This window comes from Alternaria ethzedia (assembly GCF_023757985.1).
Source record: "Alternaria ethzedia strain BMP 0044 chromosome Unknown scaffold_7, whole genome shotgun sequence".
In the NCBI taxonomy this organism is placed as follows: Eukaryota; Fungi; Ascomycota; class Dothideomycetes; order Pleosporales; family Pleosporaceae; genus Alternaria; species Alternaria ethzedia.
This window is the reverse complement of record NW_026056200.1, coordinates 162,142-185,254: the sequence shown is the minus strand read 5'-3', so window position 1 is coordinate 185,254 and position 23,113 is coordinate 162,142. Positions and strand designations below refer to the sequence as shown.

General features: G+C 52.3%; 9 protein-coding genes across 9 annotated transcripts; 6 read left to right on the top strand and 3 right to left on the bottom strand.

Moving 5' to 3' along the window:
* Positions 1-803: 803 nt before the first annotated feature.
* Positions 804-2,495, top strand: J4E87_003867 (uncharacterized protein; the record flags this gene model as incomplete). Its single annotated transcript, XM_049375491.1, has 1 exon — positions 804-2,495. The coding sequence occupies one exon, from the start codon at positions 804-806 to the stop codon at positions 2,493-2,495; it is 1,692 nt and encodes a 563-aa protein (XP_049234476.1).
* A 340-nt stretch (positions 2,496-2,835) lies between these two features.
* Positions 2,836-3,442, top strand: SMD1 (mRNA splicing protein smd1; the record flags this gene model as incomplete). The annotated part of the gene is made up of 3 exons (XM_049375490.1): positions 2,836-2,849; positions 2,901-2,950; positions 3,111-3,442. The coding sequence occupies 3 exons, from the start codon at positions 2,836-2,838 to the stop codon at positions 3,440-3,442; spliced, it is 396 nt and encodes a 131-aa protein (XP_049234475.1).
* A 365-nt stretch (positions 3,443-3,807) lies between these two features.
* J4E87_003865 (uncharacterized protein) lies at positions 3,808-5,163 on the bottom strand (the record flags this gene model as incomplete). The annotated part of the gene is made up of 3 exons (XM_049375489.1): positions 3,808-4,171; positions 4,235-4,380; positions 4,492-5,163. 3 exons carry the CDS (start codon positions 5,161-5,163, stop codon positions 3,808-3,810), a joined length of 1,182 nt encoding a protein of 393 aa, XP_049234474.1.
* A 712-nt stretch (positions 5,164-5,875) lies between these two features.
* POL2 (DNA polymerase epsilon catalytic subunit) lies at positions 5,876-12,624 on the bottom strand (the record flags this gene model as incomplete). Its single annotated transcript, XM_049375488.1, has 2 exons — positions 5,876-11,963; positions 12,014-12,624. The coding sequence occupies 2 exons, from the start codon at positions 12,622-12,624 to the stop codon at positions 5,876-5,878; spliced, it is 6,699 nt and encodes a 2,232-aa protein (XP_049234473.1).
* A 447-nt stretch (positions 12,625-13,071) lies between these two features.
* J4E87_003863 (uncharacterized protein) lies at positions 13,072-14,126 on the top strand (the record flags this gene model as incomplete). The annotated part of the gene is made up of 3 exons (XM_049375487.1): positions 13,072-13,336; positions 13,395-13,668; positions 13,943-14,126. The coding sequence occupies 3 exons, from the start codon at positions 13,072-13,074 to the stop codon at positions 14,124-14,126; spliced, it is 723 nt and encodes a 240-aa protein (XP_049234472.1).
* A 181-nt stretch (positions 14,127-14,307) lies between these two features.
* On the bottom strand, positions 14,308-15,072 carry J4E87_003862 (uncharacterized protein; the record flags this gene model as incomplete). Its single annotated transcript, XM_049375486.1, has 1 exon — positions 14,308-15,072. One exon carries the CDS (start codon positions 15,070-15,072, stop codon positions 14,308-14,310), a length of 765 nt encoding a protein of 254 aa, XP_049234471.1.
* Positions 15,073-15,234: 162 nt separating this feature from the next.
* Positions 15,235-15,782, top strand: J4E87_003861 (uncharacterized protein; the record flags this gene model as incomplete). The annotated part of the gene is made up of 3 exons (XM_049375485.1): positions 15,235-15,453; positions 15,514-15,613; positions 15,661-15,782. 3 exons carry the CDS (start codon positions 15,235-15,237, stop codon positions 15,780-15,782), a joined length of 441 nt encoding a protein of 146 aa, XP_049234470.1.
* A 1,542-nt stretch (positions 15,783-17,324) lies between these two features.
* J4E87_003860 (uncharacterized protein) lies at positions 17,325-18,242 on the top strand (the record flags this gene model as incomplete). Its single annotated transcript, XM_049375484.1, has 2 exons — positions 17,325-17,398; positions 17,459-18,242. 2 exons carry the CDS (start codon positions 17,325-17,327, stop codon positions 18,240-18,242), a joined length of 858 nt encoding a protein of 285 aa, XP_049234469.1.
* Positions 18,243-18,919: 677 nt separating this feature from the next.
* Positions 18,920-22,694, top strand: SDS23 (cell separation during budding; the record flags this gene model as incomplete). Its single annotated transcript, XM_049375483.1, has 7 exons — positions 18,920-19,282; positions 19,330-19,802; positions 19,852-19,969; positions 20,022-20,673; positions 22,094-22,210; positions 22,269-22,631; positions 22,681-22,694. The coding sequence occupies 7 exons, from the start codon at positions 18,920-18,922 to the stop codon at positions 22,692-22,694; spliced, it is 2,100 nt and encodes a 699-aa protein (XP_049234468.1).
* Positions 22,695-23,113: the final 419 nt, after the last annotated feature.

Here is a 23,113-nt window from a genome sequence, read left to right as displayed (position 1 = left end):
ACCCTCGTCGCGATACAAATCCCCGCAACGGCATCTGCGCCCCACGCTACTATAACACGACTCGTCTGCTGCAACAACAAAGTCAGTCCCCGTCGCAATCGCATGAAGAAGAAGAAGCGATAGGAGCTGGGGAGGAGAATTCAAAGATAACAGGAAGAGGAGGGGTACACATATTACGACCGGCAGAAAGTGTATCGAAGGATATAGCAAACACGCAGGAGCCCGTGGAAGAGCAAGATGCTGCCTTTGAGCTCTCTGAGGCGGAGCTGGGGGAAGAGCGACTCAAGAACTCGGTACGCAGAGTGATGCGTAACGTTCCGAGCTCGGTCGCAGTCCTCACGGTCAAAAGTATCGACCCCGATACTCAACAACACGTTCCCATGGGCGTTGCCGTTTCTTCACTTAGCACCGTTACACTCGATCCGCCTACGATTTCCTTCAACATCAAACAACCGTCCAAGACCTTAGACGCTATCCGGGCAGCCAATGGCCTTTTTCGCGTTCATTACCCCTCAGCTGACAGAGGCGGTGCGAAAGTCGTCGATCTATTTTGTAGAGGGAACCATCCGGATGCCTACAATCTGCGATCAAAGGAACTTAGACTCTATCAGCCTAAGCTCGATAAGCCCAGGCATCATTATAACCCTAGTGATATGCCTTCTCTTGCGCCGCAGGTATTGGGGGAACAGGTGTTGGCTGCGATGGAGTGCAAGGTCACCCATGAATTTCCCATCGCAGATCATGTTATCCTTGTCGCCAGAATCAACAGCATAGAGAAAAGGGCTTCCAAGAATCCAAGCATCATGTATATCAATGGTGGATACCGTAACCCTGCGGGCGAAAAGCTCTACACTCCTACAAGATCCACACAATCCGCAGCCGGTGAAGGGGTTTTCTCGGTATGGGATTATTCTTTGTTTCCCGGAGAAGAAGAAAGACAGGACTACATGAGGAAAATTAAGACCCTCATCAAAGACAACCCTGCCTTTTACGAAAAGCCATCTGCCGAGATCTTTAGGAACATCGAATCGAGTTTACCGTACGCTACAGGGAATTTCGGAATTGATCTAGAGATTCTTGTCGCAGAGTGCCGAAAAGAAATGGGTCTCCCTGCGCGCTTGCGTGCCGAAGCGGAAGGACGACAAGTCTTGAGTGACTTCTACGGGCCATTGACTCCGGCAATGAGGACACAGATTGTCGATCGAGCGAAAAGGCTCGTTGCGTTGGATGCGCGCTTTCTGTCTCAACATTACCGCACTCTCCTATACAGCTTGGGCGTCAACCCTAGTAGCAGAGATCTCCTACCAAGCGACATCATGGAGCCTCTACGAGCAGCAAACTTAGCACCACCTTTCGACCCCCGCCGAGGACATGTCAATGGCGGTATCGAGGATATCATAAAAGTGGAACAGCTTGAGTTCCACCTACGAGGTTATCTTCGGAACATGAAATACGAGGCTGCGTTGAAAATGCCCCTAGACGCGGCCATGGAAGCCATCAGTGAACGCAAATTAGCGGCTGTATATTTCAAAAAAGCACGAGCGCGCTTACTCACCCAGACCCATCCTCAACTATTCGATACTTCAGTCATCGACATCGCTGGCGAGGTGACACAAGTAGAAGCTCGTGTAGTTCTATGCCGCTTTATTAAAGCCCTACAGGTCGACTCTGAAGTGGGCCTTCGAAAGCACATCTTCCAAGACTGGCATGAGCTTTTGCGCCGAGTCGGCGTAAATCCTACCATCACGGGAGTGGATGTGGGCTTTCTTATGGGCAAGATCCAACATCTGTACTATTCGAACAAATCGTTCAGTGGGTTTTCTGGCGCCGTTGAAGAGATGCTGCGACCTTGGTTTGCTCAGCAAGTTAGCTGGGAAGACCTTGAGGAGCGCGTCAGAAGCTTTGTTCAGGAGACCCCACTGCGCGCTACAGGATGGTCAGGCAGAGACAGACTTGCCGCTATGGGCCTGCGCTGGGATGCCACAGTTGCGCTACCGAGCAACAATCCTTCTAAGCAGGCGGGTGAGAAACCGCTGAACCGAGGCGTTATTCTGGACACGCTCGTAGCAAAGGAGCTGAAGAGTTACTACGGCAGTGGCACTGAGGAAGAGAACCATGCCATCGCCAAGTACTTGAAGGAGACGTACAGCTTCGACATCACACACAGACCGATACAGTACGAACCCGCAGCGCCTACATATCAATCCTCGAGTGATGAGATGCAACAAGCTTTGAACGCAGCTCCGGTTACTGCTCGAGAAGAGGCACAATCTGAGCAGATCTTCTATACACCAGACAGCATAAGCTCTTCTCGCAGGGCAGGCGGGTCGCCAAAAGTTCGGCAGATAAAAGCAGATCGGTCGTTGAAGATTACACGGCCTACTTCAGAACCTCGTACCAAGCACGAAGGTAAAGGCAAGCAGCGCAAGGGTGGCCAAGGGTCGGCTGAGGGACGTTGGGACACTTACTCTTTTATCGAAGGAAGGAATGAGTAACGTGTCATTGTATGTTCGGTATGTATACTAGAATTATCGTACGTAATTCAGAGGAGACGAGGAAGTCATATGCTTCAGGCCGAATTTCATCCTATTGCTTGTGTAGTACAAGGTCGTGATGTTGATGTTGATCTTGAGGGCGTGAATTTCAGAGCACGTGACTTCGGTCACGGATTAACCTTGGTCCGTGCAGCCTGAAGCTCGATCGCAATTTCCTAGTCGGAGCTTCCCCGCGAGTATCTTCGCGCCGCAGCAGCTATACCATATCCAATCGCCGATAGCATAATACCCATACAACTACTCCGAGTTATACTACTGCCCAGGTCGGAAAGCAGCAGTCATGAAGCTCGTCAGGTAGGCTAGCCCTCAACTTCTGCGAGACTTGCAACTAACGGCTTCGCGCAGGTTTCTTATGAAGTGCCAGAATGAGACGGTCACAGTCGAGCTCAAGAATGGTCAGTAAAGCCCATGCTTCCTTCTGTTTTCTACTCTCATCGCGTTGTTGTCTGGCGACAGCAGCTCTGTTGCGAGCGCGTCTTCTTATGGTTGCGCAAGCACGCTTTTACATCGAAACCTTCAGCTACTTCCTGGAAACATGATCTGACAGGAGCGCAGGCACTATCGTAAACGGCACAATCACCTCCGTCTCACCGCTCATGAATGTCGCGCTCAGAGCCGTCAAGTACACGCCCAAGTCTCGCGACACCGTAGCCCTCGACACAATGACCGTCCGCGGTTCCACAATCCGTTACATCATCCTCCCCGATTCATTACCGCTCGACACACTTCTCATCGACGACGCGCCCAAGCCCAAGAACAAGGCAAGGAAAGAGGTCGGCGGTGGTGACCGTGGTGCAAGGGGCGGTGGCCGCGGAGGAGGCCGTGGACGTGGTGGAGGTGGTCGCGGAAGAGGCGGCGGTGGCAGGGGACGCGGACGGGGTTTCTAGGTGCAGAAAAAGACAACAGAGATTGAAGGCCAAGAAGATCACCCGCAGATGCGCATCACGCCGTCGCAAGAGGGCAGGGAATTGCGCTATGAAATTTGGAAGATTGAGATTATGGATTACTGCACACGACACCAAAGTTTGACGCGCAGTAGGATCATTGTTGGATCAGCTGCACGTACAGGAACAGTCCAACATGTGTGGCGGTCAAACACAAGGGTTGGTGCAAAGGTCGCGCCTCGAGAGAAGAATGATACCACATTGAATCGCAACACTTTACGGTCTTTTGCGAATCTCCGATTTTCTTTGCTATACAAACGTTCCCAGGCTACTTACAAAGCTAGATACGAATCGCCCGCGATAACCGACTACTCCGCATCATACGGTGCAACGGGTGCCGTATCGTTGACCTGAATCCCACCCCTCTTCTTCTCGTTACTGTCATGGAACGGCAATTTCCATCCACCCTCTCCCTCCGGCGTACTCAACCACAACCTCATCAAGTGCCTCCTTGGCGCCGGTGGCGCATAGTCTTTGTACGCCGTTCTGGCGTGGAATATATGGTTGTTGGACAGGAACTGGATATCGCCCACGTCCAGAATCATGTGCAGCGCATGCTTTTGGCATGTCTCCTCGAGAATGGTAATGGCGCGTTCTTGGGCCTCGGAAAGAGCGGGGATGAGACCTGCGTCCGAGAAGCGGGTCAAGGAACGGACAAAGTAGGGGTCGAATCTGTTGACGGTTCTGTCAGTCTGAAATTCTGAGGACTTTGTGGTTCTTCGGGCGCTTGCTTACTTGCTGTAGACCCTTGGATTCTCTCCCGTCTCGAGGTAGAAAACGGCGGTTTTGATCCATTCCTTCTGTCCCACGCTTGTCTCGCCTTTGCGGTCAAAGTACCAGATAGGTTGGGTGAGCAGTTCGGCAACATCAGGGTGGTATTTCTGAAGATCATTCCACACTTCATGGCTACTGACCTGTACACGCAACGAGTCAGCAAAACCGCATACTTTTGGAGATGTCTTGCGAACTCGGTAAATCGCAACATGACTTACAAGATCAGACTCTCCACCCTCCAACGCCTTAGCCACGCACAACAGCCCCACCAGATCTGAATCATCGGCATGGAAGAACTGCCGGGCATTTGTCCGATAAATCCGTACTTTATCGATCGCCGTGGCATCTTCACCCAGATCCTTCACATGTCCAAGCACATGACCCCGACTATTCTGACTCACAAAGTAACCCAGATACGTTCCGAGACCCATGTACGCAACAGCAGATTTCTGGTTCCCCCACTGCTCAACAGGCATACCTTTGAAGAGAATGAATCCCTTCCCATCGATCAATTCTTTCCGCAACGGCTCAAGGAACTTGGAGAAGTTGGGTAGTGGAAATAGATCTTTGGTGATGCCGGTCAACGGTGTTCCAGAGGCGATGAAAGCATTTGCTGCTTCGCTCATCTCGCGAACTTCGTCGGCTGAGAAGATGTGCGTCCAGCGTTCGGGGTTGGATGCGTAGTCTGTTTTGCTCCATGCTGTTGGGCCGGTGATTTCTTTGGGGAAGGCAGAGTAGGGTTGTAAGAGGGAGTATATGGGCTCGTGTTGGCCTGATGTACGTATTCCATCCGGGAAGATGGATTTGGGGGCTTTCTTTGTGGTGGCTGTGGTTGGGTTGGAGAGAGTGTCCGGTGCACTAGGCGAGGGAGAAGTGAGTGCTGGCGCCATTTTGGTTAAGGTTCTCGAGCCAATTGGACGGCAGGAGCTCGGTCTTGAAAAGGATAAGTGGAATTATGAAGAGCTGGGTATGTGTGTCTCTTCAATTCCTCGAATAGATGTGATCAAGAGTGTTACACAAAAGCCGTTGAAAACACGTAAAAGCAAGATTAATTTGTCTATATATACTTTTACTTCCATCGATCCCTGCCTTCCTAAGCCTCCTCTCCCCCTCATCCCCTCATTCTGATGTTATCGCATCATATCTGAATCCATGTTGTTGTTTGCGATCATTTAGCCCCAAATGGCGTGCTCGCACGGCATCCCAGGACCAAGTTGACGCAAGCCCCGCTCCTACCTCCCATGTCTCAAACGTAATCCTTTCTTGGCTTTTTGCATCCGGATCGCTGCTCATCATTGTTGATCAGAAATTGGCAGTGGGCAAGGGTCATGATTTTATGAGCTGATAAGATTGTTACAAGGATTGGTTGATGTATGTACGTCTGGATAAACAAGACGCGAAGTGGACGAATGGAGGACCTTTACCCCACTTAGTCGCTCCGGACGCCTCTAAATGCTACAGGGCAGGAAAAGCCCGGGAATTCGATATCAAAACCCATGCGGAGCAAGACCGAGGACGCCGCGCGCCCCGATTCCGCACACATGCCCAAGACAAGAACGCCGTACAGATCGATCGCCATCATACAGCGATTTCACATGCCCTTCAGAAACTCTCCAAACATTCCTCAACAACAGCCTCCAACATACCCAATGTATAGAATCTTGCAACATTGCCGTACACATTCATCTTCCTCTTGATCTCCTGCTTGTTTTTCGTAGCTACCCATTCGCCTGCGCAAGCACAGTGTTCCATAAACTCATTGCTGCGTAGCCTCTTGCACTTGCCGCACTTCAGATCTTGCGTACACCACTCGAGTACCATCTTCTGCACTTCGCCGACGAGTTGCTCTTCGATGCGTCGCTTGTCATAGGTTGACTCGCAGTTATCGCACTTCCATTTGGGGAGGACGGGGGCGGCATCGCTGTCGGGAAGAATGACCGGAAGCAGAGAAGAGTCGCGGCAAAGGTCCAGGTCGCGTGAAGATGTACAATCATCACAGATAACGCCTCGAACGACGAGGGCGGCACTGGGGTTGGTGAAGCTGGCTTCCGCGCTGAACTCGCGAATGTCGAAGAGGTTCAGCAACTCCTTTCGCAGCGCACGCGCTTCGAGCGAGATGGCACGATCCAGGCTCAATACTTGCATGATGCTCTTGACGAGTTGCAAGACCGGATTTGTGAGCTTGAGATGCGAGCCCGGGAGTTCGGGGAAGACGTAGTCGGATGCGAAGAGTGGATCCAAGACCTCTGCGTGTTGCTTCTTAGCGAAAACGTTCATCTGTTTCGACAGGGGTCTAGTAAACTGCTTCGGTAGGATCTGCGTTTGCTCGTTCGGATCGACAGTCAGTGGTCGAAGCGGAATCTGTGTGACTCTGGGTGTCGAGCCGTCTTCCGTGATTCCAGGACGTTTCCGTGCGTGCATGAGTTCGATGAACTCAACGACCCAATCGTTGAAGGTAGGCTGGAACTTCGGCGGCAGGAACTGTGCAAGCTGCCAACACATGATGTTTTCAACCGGCTGTGTCTCGTCCTCGGTGACTTCATTGCATCCTTTGCCTCCGTAGTTGAACTCATCATACCAGACCAGGTAGTCCCAGTATTCTTTGATCTCAAGCTCCATGAACTGGAAGAGCGGTTTCGACTTGATCGTCTTGATGATGTACTGACTGTACGCATAAGCGTTGCCTACTTCGGCTTTGGTTGTCTGGAGAAGCAGGCGGTTCGGACTAGCAAACACGATGTGCGAGCCAACACGCTTGAAGTCTGTCATGAGTTGCTGTAGCGTCTTCTTCGACATCATCTGGACATAGTAGTGCAGTGCACGGTCGTAGAGGAACGATCCCGGACTGCTGACCCAGCGGACGAGATGTTGAACCATGACATCGGCCATACTAAAGCCGTGCCCGGCTTGAACAGCTTCAACCCACCATGCCTTTACCATCTCTCGGAGGACGGTGATACCGGCGCCTGCAAAAGCGTTGTCTGACACGATGACGTGGGAGCCGTCACCCGTAGAATCATAAGATGGGTTGAAGGAAACAGAGTCTGCACCCTCAAGCTCGTTGACCAGAGACGACGACAGGATGGTGTTGATAGCGAGGTTACGAAGGTTGATGTCGATGCATACTGACGAGTATGTACCGGGGTTGTTTACCGACGGCATGTCCACCGTCTCCAGGGGCCCAAGAATGTCATCCTTCTCGTACCCAGCGTGATCTGGCTTCGCCTGACCAGACCACCAGAGTATCACTCGTTCCTTCTGCAAGCGTCGTGCATATGCGATATCGATCAGGAAGCGTGGGTCGTTGCTCTCCAGGTTGCAGAGCGGGACGTCTCCATAGCGAGCAAGCTCCAGCAGATGGGCAACCCAGGACCCAAGATCAAGATAGTGGCCTACTAGTCGCCTGGCAATGAACGCCTGCCAGCCGAGTGGTGGTAGTTGCTTATCAGTCTCATCAGGGTGAAGCGGTAAGATGGGTAGTTCCTTAAGGATAGGAATGTCGTGGGAGAGAAGAGCTTGGTTTGGCGACTGCATGACCACAATCATGGGCCCGCTTTCGTCTGCCTTCATCTTTTTGACAATGTCCCCGACCTCAAGAAGGGCCTTCCGCTTTGTAGTCACCATCGTTGTCTTGAAATGAATGTCATCCTGGTACTCGATCATAGTCTGCCACGGTTCGCCATTGCTGTCTTCCATCCGTCGTTGCAGTGCATCCCGGTAGATGCGGTCGACGTTAGGCATACCCTGAGAATCCTTGGACTTGTTCTGGATGACAATGTGCGCCTCATTCTTTGATGTTGAGAAGATACCGTAGATGTTGCGGTCTCCGCTGCTGACGTGATAGAGGTATAGATAGTTGAACGGTGCCTCAGCCAGGTATGGCTCTTTTGTCGGCACCTTTCGCAGTGCCGACAGATCGAAACCTTGTTCAAGACCCTTTCCGAGCACACCCTTCTGCGACTCGTCGAATGTGCAGGTACTACCCAGCTCAAGTATGGCTCGTATATTGAGTGGCACATGCTTCTCGTATACGCCTTCGACACTGGAATGGTTGAACAATGCTGAAATACTGTTTGCTTCCTGGACGTATGTCTCTTCCGACATCTGGAGCTTGAACAGATGGATCGATGGATGCCCGTTCGGCAGAGAATGGTTGACGACCTTCTCCACAGAGCACCCACTAATCGAGACATCTGGAAGATCTTCACTCCTCAGGTTCAGATACAATTGTCGAGGCACGATGATCTTGAGGGCGTGTATCTTCTTGTCGATCAGGACGAAAGCTCTGACCTCGCCTGGCGTCTCGGTCGGTCGCAGCTGAACAAGCTGCCATGTACTGATGTACAAAGATTGAGCCTGGTTCCTGAAAAAGCTACCGATCGCATCGGACGCATCAACAGCCTTCTCTCCGAACAGTTGTCGTCTGCGCTTCCGTGCTTCTCGCTGAATCTTCCACTTCTGTTTCTGGTACATCAACCATCCGGAATAGTCCTTATCGATGCTTGGCATGACTTTGGGAAGTGCGGCGTATGGGTCGACAATAGGTACTGCAGGCTCGGGCTCCTTGCGCTTCGCCACCATCTTAGTGACTATGCCCTTCTTCATCTGGGATTGATTCTGCGTTAGCTTTGCAGAGCCGAAGTCTTCGAAATCTCCAGACAGCTTGTTGTTCGCAACGTTGGCGTCGCCGTTGGTTAACACCTTTTTGCTGAACATATCCGTCATCTTTGTCTGTTGGAGCTTGTCCTCCTTCTGACGGATCCTGCGGTCAAGCCAGTCAGGATGCGGCACCCTGGGAACGGGGTTTCGGACTTTCTGGTATGCTGCAGGGATGGTAATGAGCTTTTGGATGACAGATGCCAGACGTTCGCGGTAATAATCCCAGTCAAGGATAGAACGAAGGTCCATCTCTCCAGGATCGTCTCGCAACCATTTCCTCAAGAAGTACCTTTTGACAGTTTCCTCTGCCGAAAAGATCGCCAAAGGAACGGCACGTTCAGTGACGGGAGCGTTCCTGGGCGTCTTGGAGATGATGTACTTGCAGTTTAGACCCTTGTCTTTCACCATCTGTTCGCCCAAAAACTCAGCGAGACGTTTGGCAGTTGTGATAGCAGTAGACTTTTGCGCTCCATACTCCTCCAACGTCTTCGTCATACTCTTGTTCTCCACAATGAGATCGATGAGCTCTTCATCTGCCAGTGTCGCTCCACGAGTGTCGAGAATATCGAGCCATCGGTTGGCGACCTTCGCGACGGCTCCATACGTTTCTTCCAGTGTTGTACCTTCCAAGAAGAACTTGAAGATCTGAGCCTGGAAATTCTTGATGAGCTTTAGCTCACCACGACGCTTCACCTCAAAACCCTTCAGTTCCGCCAAGCTACCGTCGTGGTTGAACACAGCATAACGCTTCTTTAAGTTCTTATCCTCTTCCTTCGATGTCGGCAAGATCATGGCCTTGTACGGCCCATCGACTTCGAAGAAGATGGAGTTGTCGCTATGCTTCTCGTACCGGAAGGTTTTTGGGTCTACCAGTGTCTCGTACTGGTGGTTGGTGTACTGCGCGTGGACCAAGTGGTTCAACATCGTGCAAGGATACGAGATCGTCAGCTTCTTGCCGTTGCTGAGTTTGAAAGCAAAGTTTTCCGGAAAGGTCGCTGGTAGAATAGCCCAGATACCGTCGGTGTCAAGCTCCAGGGGTCGTCCAATGCGCTCGACTAGAGAGCGGGCCAATTGGATGATGCGGGCACCAGTCAAGCAAGTGACACCGGCCATCTCGAGGGAGTACCAACGGGATCCTTTTCGCATGACGTATCCGTAAAAGGAGTTGAGAATGACCTTGTGAGCCAACTGCATAGAGTCAAACAGAACAATCATCTTCTTTGCATCCTCAACTTCGGTAGCAGGAGCGCCGGCTGCCTTGAGTGCCTCCGTCTTGCCCTTCCAGACCTTCTGTTTGCCCTTGAAATCGTAACGTCGGTCACGGAAGCCACTGACGGTGTCGACGTAGAATGGATTCTCACGCTGACAGATGATGGCCTCTCGCTCGATTGTCGTAGCATCGTGGACCTTGTGGTAGATCTTCTTGGAGTAGTCGGTCAGACGCTTCCTAATCAGAGTAGCCTGTTCGTCTTCCGACAGTTCTTGGAATGTTCTCTTTGGCGAATTGGGAAATCTTCCAGGGAATTGCTCGTTTTCCAAAGCATTTCGGACCATGTTGTATTCGTCGCGTTTAGCTGGGAGGTACTCACCTCTCCAAGCCCATGGCATTCGGCGATCGCACGTTTTTCCTGGGCGGTTGAAGTCGCAAGCCGCGCAATTTGACTCGTCAATCATGGAATCGGGTTGTAAACGATTAGTTGTCATAATGTTCGGATACATAGATGCAACATCCAAATGGTAGATGAGGGGTCGCTCGTTACGATTCGGTGTAGTTTTGAGCTGCATGAGCTTCTCAACGATCTCGGCCTTGATCTCATCGTAGTTGACGACGTCCTCCATCTTCTTCTTTTCTTCAACCTCGATGCTGAACTTAAGCGCCGCATCGAGATCGTGGAGCAACTCATCAATAGCTGTAGGGTCGACAGCGAAATTATATGCGATGTCGCTTCGGAACACGCCAGCTTCCAGCGCTTCGACGTGACCACCAACATAAGTCTCGGACTCCAGAAGATGGCCTTCCCAGAAAGCTTCCTTCGGCGCCTGATGCTTGTTCGGTAGGACGATGCCTTTCTGGTATGCCTGCACCATCAAAAGCATCTCGCAAAGGGTACCTGTACCCTTGCGCAGCGCGTCGTCTGGTCCGAGTGGTAGGATCTTGCACAAAGCGAAGATGAACGGGTGCACATACTTCATGTATAAGTAGTAGGTCGCGACAGCGTCGGAGACAGAGTACTCTGCAAGTGTTTGCGGTCGTTCAGCTGCATAAGGTGTCATGAGTTCCGGATCGAGCTCGTCGGGGTCGTATCCAAGCTTAGCCATAGTAACAGCCTTCAGACCACGACTTCCTTGAGGTAGGTAACTGTCTCGACTGACCCAAGAGAAGGCATCCATATGAGCACAATAGTCTGACTGATAGATGTCCTCGCTATTCTTTCTGAACCCAATCTCTTGATACATGTCGATACCCTGTACGCTAGCTCTTGCTTCGACGAACGGCCAATCGAAGAAGTCTCCGTTGTAGGTGACCATGACTGTTGGCTTAGCTTCCTTGATGTGTTCGAAGAAACGTTCCAGCACCCCCTTCTCGTCCGGCTCGTTGAAGATCATGAATGGACCCTGATATTCTGGTTTTGGCGTGTACTCAAAGTCCGAAATATCTTCTGATACGATTTCGCGGTTGGTGATGAGAAATCCCTGACCGTCGATCATGTACGATATCATCATGATCTGATCGATAGCTGCGTCGGGAAATTTCAGCGGGAGCTTCGTTGTTTCGATATCGTAGGCCATGACGACGGGATCCGCTGGCGTAAGGCGGTCCTCTATGCACTTGATGCTTATTACGCCATGCTTGGCCTCGACAGTGTACCAGTTTCCGATCCGAACGTCCTTGTCGATAGCCACTCGCACGTGGTAGGGAACATCGTATTCCCGAATGTCTAAAATGAAATCGCTCGCGTCAACGGTGGTCGTAAATCGTTTCTCGTATTCGTACTCGTCGTTATCAAAAAAGTCAAATGCGCCGTTGCCACTGTGTGCGTGTTAGCCATTGTATACGCAGAGGGGACGAGCTGGACTCACTTTGCAACCTCGGCATATGTATCCATCGCATTGACGTTCTTCTTGTTCTTCTCTACCACTGGTGCGACCGCTTTCCTGACAGCCAAGAGGTCGTTTACGTTGGCAAATGTGAGTTGCAAGAACTTTCTCCGGTATCCTGTCAGATGATTTGGCATGCTCAGATCCTCCTTCTCGACCGTCTTGATCGACTTGATCAAGCCCTCGTATGATTTCTTGCAGTACTCTTCCACGTCTTGTTCCCTGCCCTTCTTGATCGCCAGCAGAAAGTATGGGTCGTATTCGAGTGTCGCTTTGAATGTGTCGCCTTCGTCGCCAATGAAGTAAAAGTCTACGCCGGCTCTGCCACCCGGTACATCCTCGTCCTCTATTGTTGTCGAATGCATGTTGACGAGCCATCCCACTTTCTTCTTGCCCGAGTCGAAGCGTGCGAAGCCCATAGTCTCATCGATGCGGTGGGCGAGGCGCGTGGATTCGAGTTTTTCGTTTTGCGAGGTGCCCTCGCCGCTGCGGAGTGACGAGGCATCGACCGTCTTGGGTTTCCGTGGGCCGTAGGATGTGTTGCCCAGCTTGCCCACCCGGCGGAAGGGCTGACCTGCGCGTCGTGGCGCCATGGTGTATGGTGGCAGAAGGTAAAAGAGTATTAAATGCTAAGTATGCAGGTCAGGGTATCATTGGGACAGTGAAAGAGCGAAAAGACGGGGTATCGACAATTGGCGGTGGGAGTGTCTTGTCGAGGGTCTCGCAGTCCTAAAGGGTGGATCGGCAAATGCTGGACGCGACGCGCGCGAGCGTGCTGTGCGCTTTCCCCGTTTCGGTAGATTGATTTTGGTGTGGCTGAGCACAGCCACACCCTGTCCCCGATCTCGTGGGATCATACATGCTGGATATTTTCGGGCCTATTCCGCATCCTGAGAAAGTGAATCAACTGCGACTCACCCTAACACAGTCGGAATACCAGCAACCACGAATACGAAAACTCTCCTCGAATCTCCAGTAGAGACAACGCGCGCGAATTTTGCCTCCCCGCCGTCCTCCAGTAACCCACCCATCACACCACCATGGCCGACGATACGCGGAATACCGTCGATTTGAATGCGCTGCCGCCAAAGCCCCGCGCGCCGGCAAACACTATGCCCGGAGGCACAGCGCATACAGCAGGCGGAGAAAAGACATCAGATGGCGGCCCCACATATATCGACGCAGTACGCAGTCTTGGGCCAGAGTACTACTTGAACTTTCACAAGCGCCCTTGCGTACGAGACAGTCAATTGCAAGGACTAGCAGCTGGCTTTGCAGGAGGAAGTTTGGCCGCTATAATAGGGAGTACGTGACAAGAAACTCCTAGATTGGACTGTAGGGCAATGTACTGACAGCACCATAGAGCCGGTCATCACATCCTCCAACTGGGCCGTAGCAACCTGGTGTGGCGTCTCCGTCGTGTCCTATCAAGTATGCCAGTACTACCGATCCAAGGAAAAGGCCGGCATAAAACAAGCACAAGAGCTCATGGAGAAGAAGCGTGCGAGTATTGAAGCAAAGAAGGAGGCTCGGCGGAGGGCGAGGGAAGAGCAAGATCGACTGGAAATGGAGCGGAAGGCAGAAGAGGAGAGGAGAAAGAGCTGGAGTTATTGGTACCAGAAGAACGTCAAGTTCTGGTAGTGTTTTGCGATACAGGGCGCTGGGGAATGGGCAATGTCATGTATAGTTGTGTATAAGAATATGTATGATATGTCCTGATGTGACATGAAATCACATGGTACGATTGATGTGCTACTAGTTGGCGTTGTTGATCTGGACAACATATCGCGCAACAACACCTCCTCCGGGAGCTCGGTTTCTTTATCTACCCATACAGTCCTGCCTCAGCTCCCAACCCTACTCTACTCTTCCTCCAGCTGGTCAGGATTATCTCCACTGTATCTCATCCAGCACAAGGATAGCCACGCGCAAAGTAACAACAGCAGCTGGGGCTGATCACAGTGCTGAACGCACCAAAACCGAAGCCTTCTTCTGGAAGCCAAACGTCTGGGAGATCAAGCGTGTTACCATTAACGAATTATCGCTGCTCGTCGCGAAAGCTTTTGACCTGGACGACAAGGAGACGCCCAAATAACGAAGACTGACGCTCGCTCTCCTGCCTTACCACAATAGAGTGGTCAAGTCGATCCACCACAATCACTATCCTGGTCGAAGGACAGCTCTGGTCGAGATGGACGCAAAGTTCTGTGCCCACGCTTCAACCCTCAGTTGACCGAAGTCCACTCGCGTTCTTCGTGCCAGTCACAGGTTCCTCCTCAGTCTGTGTCTCGCCAAATTCTTACGATCACCAACTTTTCCCAACCCGCCTTCTTTCCGCTGGATCCTACCGTCTCCGCCATCCAGCCCGGACCCCAATCTCTTATCCGCTGTTTGACAGCTTCCGGCTTGTTCTGCGCGCACAACAGCACATATGCGACACCTCGATCTGAGCTCAATAGTTCCGGCAGCTGCTCCAACATTCTATCGGTTACCACCATGCCATCCTCGCCTCCGGCGTACGACAACTCTAGAAGATACGAGTCCTGTTCGAATGACGTCGCTGTCTTTCCTTCCGGCACAGTGTTGTACTTGTCGTGGCTCGTCAGATCGGGCAACTCAGCTGGGACATATGGTGGATTGAATATGAAGACATCGACAGAGTGCGGTCGGATAGCACTTGCTAAGTCGCCGTTCACGACATCGATGAAGACCGAGCGTCCATTCTCCCGCTCTGTGATGGCATCGCGGACTGTTTGAGAAGCAGCTTTGCAGGCGAAGCTGTTTATATCAACCCCGAGTGTCAGCACATCGTGGCGACTGAATATGGTGCGTGCATTCGCAGCGACGAAGGCTAACACGACGCCTGATCCTACGCCCACTTCAAGCACCAACGGTGGGGTTGTTGAAGCATCGCCGAATCGTTCTTTCAGGTATGCGGTTTCCGACGCAGAAGAGAGCGTATCGAGTAACAGATATGAGTCTTCGGCTGGTTCGTACACGCGATCAAAACAGACGTGGGATGTGGACGGTGTTGGCAGCATGATTGCGATTTTGTTTCGAGATCGGAGTTGTCGGTGTGGGCCAATTGGAGTGGAAGGAGCACCCTAGTCTAGAGTAGAGCCGAGGCTGAGGTCATCACTTCCTGAATGCATCACAGTTCCTCTGTCGCAATATTTTGAAGCTTCATCAGATTTTTTGCCAGTATGAGAGCTTACACGCGATTACTAGCTACAGCAACAGATGCAGGCGCATCTAGGCCCTTTAGGCCAGCACCTGCTGCATTGTTGCCGCCAATACCGCTTTACCGTCGCCTGCTACGCTCACATAGGAAAAGGTTGGGCGTGGAAGAGCGACTACTTGGTGACATGTACGTCAAGGCCGAGTTCAGAGCGCACAGGGACATCGACAACCCTGTACAAATAGTGAGTTGCGATCAATCCAGGGTAGTGGCTTTGCAACGTCACAGTTTCTGACATGAACAGATCGGATTTTTATCGGAATGGCAAACATATTGTCAAATGCTTGAAGGAGATTCATGGAAGGAAGACAAGATGGACAAAGCGAAGATTGACAAGATGAGCGGTAGGTTTACCAACATGTGTAAACGTTGCCTACTGACTGGATCATAGATCAACAAATTGGTCAGCTGTACGAGCTCATGCAACAAATCAAGAACCAGGCTCAGGAGGACGCCGATGCCGAAGAAAAGCGTGTGGTTGACTTGCTTGACAAGAAGGATCCCAAAGAATAGTGATCGCGCCACGCGTGAATCACAACCTGGAATCCAACAACGATCAAGGGGCAAACGTGGCAGACTTCACTCCCAACGATGAATGCGTAAACACGAAAAGCCTCCATACTTCACATCGCACTCCAGGATGTACTATATATATCAGCAATATCAGATCAGTCTCCAGTATCCTCTACGCCCACGTCTGTCGCTCCATGATTGCACTCCATCACAGACTCTTCGCTTCACGATTTGAAGCCCTCTTCAGCCCATCGCAACTACCAACACCCCTTCTTGGCCTACTCGTATCCTGCTGAGAGTGGTGGACTATCGACACTCGACCTGTGTCGTCTGACTACCCGAGACCTACACCTTGTGCAACTTCTCCATCAGTCCGACATGTGCGGCTGCACTCTATACGACTCGCCAACATGCGGTCATTCTTGGATCTCCATGAGCCAACCTTGCGGCTTTCTTTCTGATCTCCTCAATTGCCCCAACCGCCAAACCTATCAGACACTAATTGCACCGCCACACACCTGTCCTATTTGTAACGGCGGATTTGCAGATCGAGAGACGATTGAAATGGTTCAAGGACCTTGGGGTTGTAACCAGATGCTTCGAAACCACGTTGGTGGCAACTACGCGATCCCGGGTCAGTGGGGCAGCGCGCCGTTCATGTCTGGTGGGTGGGGAGGCCCAGCGATCACTTCTGGACCCATGTCTGGTGCTATGATTCCCATGAATCAGGGCTTTACCTATGACCACCGCCTCACTGGCCCTTATGGCCCTCAAAGCATGATGTCGCATGCTCCGATGATCACGAACGGACCGATGATGGGCGGCTCAGGGATGGTTATGCATGAACCAATGATGTACGACAACGGATTTGGTGCCTACGACGATGGCTATGCCAGCGACTGCAATGGATACTACGGTGGCAGGCGAAAGAGAAGGAGGCATAAGAGCCATTACAAGTACAAGTATACAGACAAGCCCGCGACCAATTGTACGGTTATGTAGATTGTTGGGTTGTTAAAGTGTATGAGATAATGCGGTGGGGCTCTGTGTATATAGGATATTGCAGCTGTTTCATTACCTGGGCATGCATAACGTGGTAGCGGAATTGAAGCACGTTTCTTAGATAGTTCGCTGGATAGCGAGGTGAAGAGGCGATAGTGAAGCAACCGCTGCCCTGGTAGCGAATCAGCGGCTCGGTAAATTTTAGGGCAAGAAGACCCTGCGTCAAGAAACGCCTAGCCAACGGCCAAAGGGGCCCAAGAGTGAGGCGGCGAGACTATCTCTCAAGTTGACTCAAGTCGGTCTAAACTACATATCTAAGCTGAGTGTCGATCGCGTAAAGACATTCAATCTGTTACAAGAAGGCGTGATCAGCCCCTTTGCCCTTGCTTTGCTCGAAGCGCTACCAGTCCGTCGGCTACGTCATTCGTCACGGGGTCCGGGCTCCTTGTTACCAGACTTCCTAAAACATTACTGTACTTCTCCTGAGCCATCCACCACTCACAGCACATAGCAAGAACCAATCCAGACCACACATCTACAATGGCAACCAACGCGCCCACCTTGATCAACCTGCCGCCTCCGCCGTCTGGCGACGAGACGCCTGGTGATGCTCCGTAAGGCACATGCGCTTGGTGGGGTTCATTGAAATAGTCGGACTGACGCTGTATACACAGAGGTACCCCGAACTCGGTCACCACGACCATGTCTGAGCTCTCGACTGTCGCCATCAAAGACGGACATCGCGGCCACTTCCCCCACCACCGGAACCCTGCTGAAGCTGAGCGTGCCGACCGCATCTCGCGCCTGGCCGGTCTGGAGCGCGTTGCAGTCTCGGGCCGCACTCCCCAAGGACTCAACCCAGGCAGCGCAGCCAATCCTCCGCCAGGCTACTTTGACGCAAACAACCAGCCGCAGCTCTTCCGTGAGCGCAGCACGGTTGGCAGTGCCAGCGCAACCGGATCCGTTGGCGGTCGCACGACGTGGGCAAGTGGCAGCGATGTCTACGAGCCGGACCGCATGAGCGAGGACCAGGACATGGACACATCAAGCATCGGAGGCTTCAGTGACGAAGCCGCCTCTCTTGTTGGCTTCGGAGAGGGTGCGCGCACACCAGCTCGGCAGCATAGTCAACTCGGCAGCCCTGCTGTTGGAAAGGCAAGCGCTCTGCCGGGCTACTTGCGAGAACAGACGCCGACCAGTCCAATGTCCGGCGTCAGCGTGCCTGTCAGTTCTGGTTCGACGCAGACCATGTCCAGCACGGAGCAACAGAAGAAGGAAGCACGCATGATGAACGGCATGACCTACGATGACAACGTCGTCGACACAGCGAGCCATGCGCCCCCCGCCAGTGGTCGTGATGGAGACTCTACGTCTGGAGACGCCATTCGCGAGCGCATGGCGCAGCGTCAAGCTGACAAAGATGCTGGCATGGACTATGAGCAGCAGAAGGACGCTTAGGGAAATGTTTCTTGTTTCACTCGAGTCATGCTTTGAGGCGGGCGTTGGGCAAAACCTGATAAATCACGGAAGGCTATTCCTTGACAATTGTTCAGGATGTTAGTATGGGCGGAAATCAACCAGCCCGAGGGCTGCGAACAAGAGTTTTTTTTTATGAATGCAATGCTATTATGATTGACCACCGCTTAGAGCCTTGGACCCCTTGCGCGATTGGCGTGCTTCCCCGGTTTCTCTATACTTCAGTATGACGTCGCGCACGCGATTGAATGGCTTGGAGCGCCCGTCCGCCGCCGTCACTCGCGGACGCGTCTGTAACCCCGCAAGGCTGTGTCAGTCGATGCGCAATCTTGGGCGACACGGTTGATAGTAATGGTATGCAGCGAATCACACCCCGCATTTTGGCTGCAGCTTGCGGCCCAAGTGCCCTGGCCAGGCAGGAGACGATCTTCTGGGCTCTGCAGCTGCAGGCAAGCCCTCCCCACCTCGTTGCACTTCACATGCCGCAAACACCACTCAGCCCAACTTGAAGCTGCAAGACGCGCGACTGCTCATCTTCTTGCGACAGGACCATTCAGAGCATCTAGCCATCACGCGCATACAAGTACCTCCGCACCCGCGCGTTCCGACAAACACTTTGTGTGGAGCCCCGCATACGCCAAAACATAGCCGCCGTCACCATGGCAGACCACGACACCACGGAGGCTATTGACGTCAAGGACACGTCCCTTAACAGCTCCGTATCTTCCATCGGCCGCACACCTCCGACTGCGCTCAAACTGGGCTCCAGCCCCAGCCCGGCATCGTCCCACCGTTCGAGCTTCGCGGAGCACATGCGAGGAACGCCCACATCACCACGCGCGTCACGGCAGCCTTCACTGACACAGCAAGCGCTACAGGACCTCCTCAACAACCCACCAACCAAGGGTGGTGATCCAAAGTTCCAGGGACGCGATTGGAAGACTGTCAGACTGGGAGAGATTGTCGATCCTGACCTGGTGAGGTTCGTCGAGTACGATACCAGCGTTGAGGATGCGACGAGCGTGGGTTATATACAGCTATCTTCATGCGCATGGGCTGATTTGCATAGATACTAGTCAAACATGGCGCCCCTAATGTCGTCCTCCTGCGCGAAGACGCCAACACACGGCATGCGACCGGGACCTTCGATTACAGCGACCTGAACGCGTACCTCCTCCTCGTAGTCGGCCTCGCGCACCCCGAAGAAGGCGACATCGCCTCGTTCGACGAGCTTGCGCAGAAAGGAAGAGAAGGAAAACCCATACCGCTCAAAGACGTAAAAGAGGTTGGTGGCAGGAAGGAGCCGTTGATTACTCTCGACGAGACAACAGATCTGTCCAAGGCCATAGAAGTCTTCGGAAGCGGCGTACATAGAGTGTTGGTCGCAGAAGAAGGCACATCGAACGTCAAGGGCATACTTACCCAGCTAAGACTGGTGCAATTCTTCTGGGAGAACCGATCGAGCTTCCCAGGCGTAAACCAGCTGTACCCACAGCTGATCAAAGACCTGAATCTTGGATCCAAGACCGTTCTAGCCATCAAGTGAGTATAGCGCGGGTTCGCAGAAATCACACAGCTGACTGGATGTTAGTGGAGATAAGCCTCTTGCAGCGGCTCTGGAGCTCATGAACAACGAAGGCGTGTCGTCACTCCCAGTCTTGGACGCGCAAAACAACGTTATCGGCAACATATCCCATGTGGATGTTCGGGTAAGTCTCCTCTGGTCAGTTTCATATTACGCGACTAACGGCTGGCTCATAGCTCTTGACCAAATCCACATCGCTCCCACTGCTTCGCTCATCCTGTATTCACTTCATATCTGTCATCTTGTCCGAAAGGGGAGTGAATGACGGCAAGGACTCCTTCCCCGTGTTCCACGTCAACCCATTCAGTACCCTCGCACACACTGTGGCCAAGCTAGTCGCAACCCGCTCGCATCGCATGTGGGTCGTGGATGCGCCGTCTCCGGCCTCATCAGGGCCATCGACTCCAGCGATAACACCTGCGATTGTTGTTCCTCCTTCGCCAATCACACCACTACCAGGGATGGCAGGCCCAACACCCGTCAATTCCACTGCGCCGACCCACCTCGCTAGTACCGGAGCGGTTGCCCCAGCTATCTCTGCATCAGCAATCTCTGCTATGCCAGGGGCTAGCTTATCTGGCAGACTAAGTGGCGTCATCAGTCTCACGGATATCCTGAATTTGTTCGCAAGAGCAAGCGGGCTGAATCCCCATGATCCCGACGAGGCGAGACGTGCTAGGCGCAGGTCTAGCTCCAGTAGCATGAGGCAGAGCATGGATAGTTCAAGGAGCGAAAGTGTGTCGGCTATCGCTGGGAGAAGGAGCAGCGTGAGTGAGAGGGAAAAGAATGCTCCCGCAGCTCAGGGACTGGGCATCTCCAGAGGACGAGGTGCGTGATGTTTTGTTGGAGAAAGAATTACGCTCTGGAGAAAATCACTACCGAGGTATTTCGGACATAACTATTGGCTCTGTGATATTGATGGGCGTTACCAGCGAGTTGTCATTTCAGGTGGTCATAGAGTCAATATCGCCAGCCTTTCTTATGGCACACATTTCCCTCAATCGGGACCCTCATAGGCTTATAGAAGTCGCATGCTTGCGCGTGCGAGAAACGAAATAAAAACAGTGTATCAAGGCAACTCAGCATGTCCCATTGTGTTATCCAACTTTCCTGAATAAGAGACCGTCGTGTATGGCGGACGGGGGTAGAGGCCATTTAAGGGTTATGGTATCGACATCAGGCGAAGACTTGGTAGCGTCGGGTTTTGACTCTCCCTGAATACATTCAGGCGCTGGTGTTTCGTCATCCTTCTTCTTCGAAGTGCCCTTGTCGTTTTCGGCTCGATTCTATTCCACGGTGTTTAGAATGTTTCCACGAGGTATAAAGTCATTTTGAATCACACATACAAGGAAGTCGACCTGATCCGTCATTCGAATTGCTTTCTCGCAGCGTCTGTGTATGTTTCTGTAGGGAGGTTGTATGACCATGGTTTGCTGTGTTGTGCTATCGTTCCCGTGGAAATTAGATATAGATACAGTTGCGAGGAAGTAAGAAGACTATTGTTATTTGAAAGGAAATATGATACCAGGTCTTGTATTCGTGCATACTGATTGCCAATCAGGTGAAGTACATGGTGTTTGTGCTGTCGTGCTGCTGTCGGCTGTGCTCGTGCTGCTGGCTGGTGGACGTTTGGTATATGGGGTTGAGGAACATGAACGACCTGTATCAGAAGAAGGTCTTGTCACTGCAGAATATAATCATGATGAGGGCATCTTCACATTGTCACATTGTTCTGGCATCGTGGATGGCGTTGTGTGAAGCGTGTTGGTCACTATTTTGGACGTGTGATGTTGAAGCAAGAGAGCGATCATATATTGACATAGGGATTTTCTCTCCATGCATTTGGAAGACCAACTCACGTAGTGGTGGAATATGATGTGAAGCAATGCGGCGTTGCCCGAGATGCCCGAGATGCACGCAAAGATGCTATCGCCCATTGGGGAAGGTGCTGCCAAGGCTCGCTTCTCTCACAGGTCGACCAATATTGCTCCCCACCGAGAATCCGTTTCTCACGAACTTTCGAACCGACAAAATTAACGGCAGTCTCTCTTTACAACCAGAACCGATTGACTACCTCAAGCACTAGCCATGCGTGAGTATCATCCTTCTGGTCGGCTCTTACGAAGATGCGCGAAGTTTCTGAGTGGCTAGGACACCCAATGGAGGGTGTTTCTTGACACTCAGAGAATTCAATCATCTTCAACAGCCAGGCTTTCCTAGAAATCGCCATGCGCTTACATCCTCAAAGCTCCCAAGTTCGATCCCTCCGAGGTGAAGGTCATTCACCTCCGTGCGACCGGTGGTGAAGTCGGTGCCTCATCCGCGCTCGCCCCCAAGATCGGTCCCCTCGGTCTCTCGCCTAAGAGTACGCCACGAACCCATCGACCAGCGCACATGGATGGAAATACTAATTCGTTCTGCAGAGGTCGGTGAAGATATCGCCAAGGCCACAGGTGACTGGAAGGGTCTCCGTGTCACCGTCAAGTTGACCATCCAAAACCGTCAAGCCGCCGTTTCCGTCGTTCCCTCCGCTTCCTCCCTCGTCATCAAGGCCCTCAAGGAGCCTCCCCGGGACCGCAAGAAGGAGAAGAACATCAAGCACACCAAGAGCGTCCCCCTCGATGAGATCATCAGCATTGCCCGCACCATGCGCTTCAAGTCGATGGCCAAGTCCCTCCAGGGTACCGTTCTTGAGATCCTCGGAACTGCCTTCAGCACCGGCTGCAAGGTTGACGGTCGCAGCCCCAAGGATGTCTCTGATGACATCAAGGCTGGCGAGATTGAGAGTATGTTATACTTGGCAATTTGCGAAAATCAATCACTAACAGAGCGCAGTTCCTGAGGAGTAAGCGTTTGCACCAAGAAGTGTTCACGATCACGATGGAACGATATATGCCATAGAGGGTGCTACATAGCTGAATGAGGACAACGTCTCCCACCCAGAGTTACCCGTCCCGGGACCGGTGGAGTTTGCACAGCCGCGGCGTTTGGGATGTTTGATACCATACTACAAAAAGTGACCCTGGCATACGGCAATGATACAATGCATCTTGTCGAATCAAAACGGTCTCATGCGTGTTGTGATAATCCTTTGACAGATCTTACACATATGCCATGTTCCTCCCTTTCTGAAAGATACCCGTCGTTAATTTCTACACCTAGAGGGACATAGTGCGCACTCTAGTATATAAAGTTGTCAATGCAAGGCCGTAATGCGTCGCAGCCTGGAAGTCCGGAGTTCCGCACTACACTTCCGCGATTCCGCGTC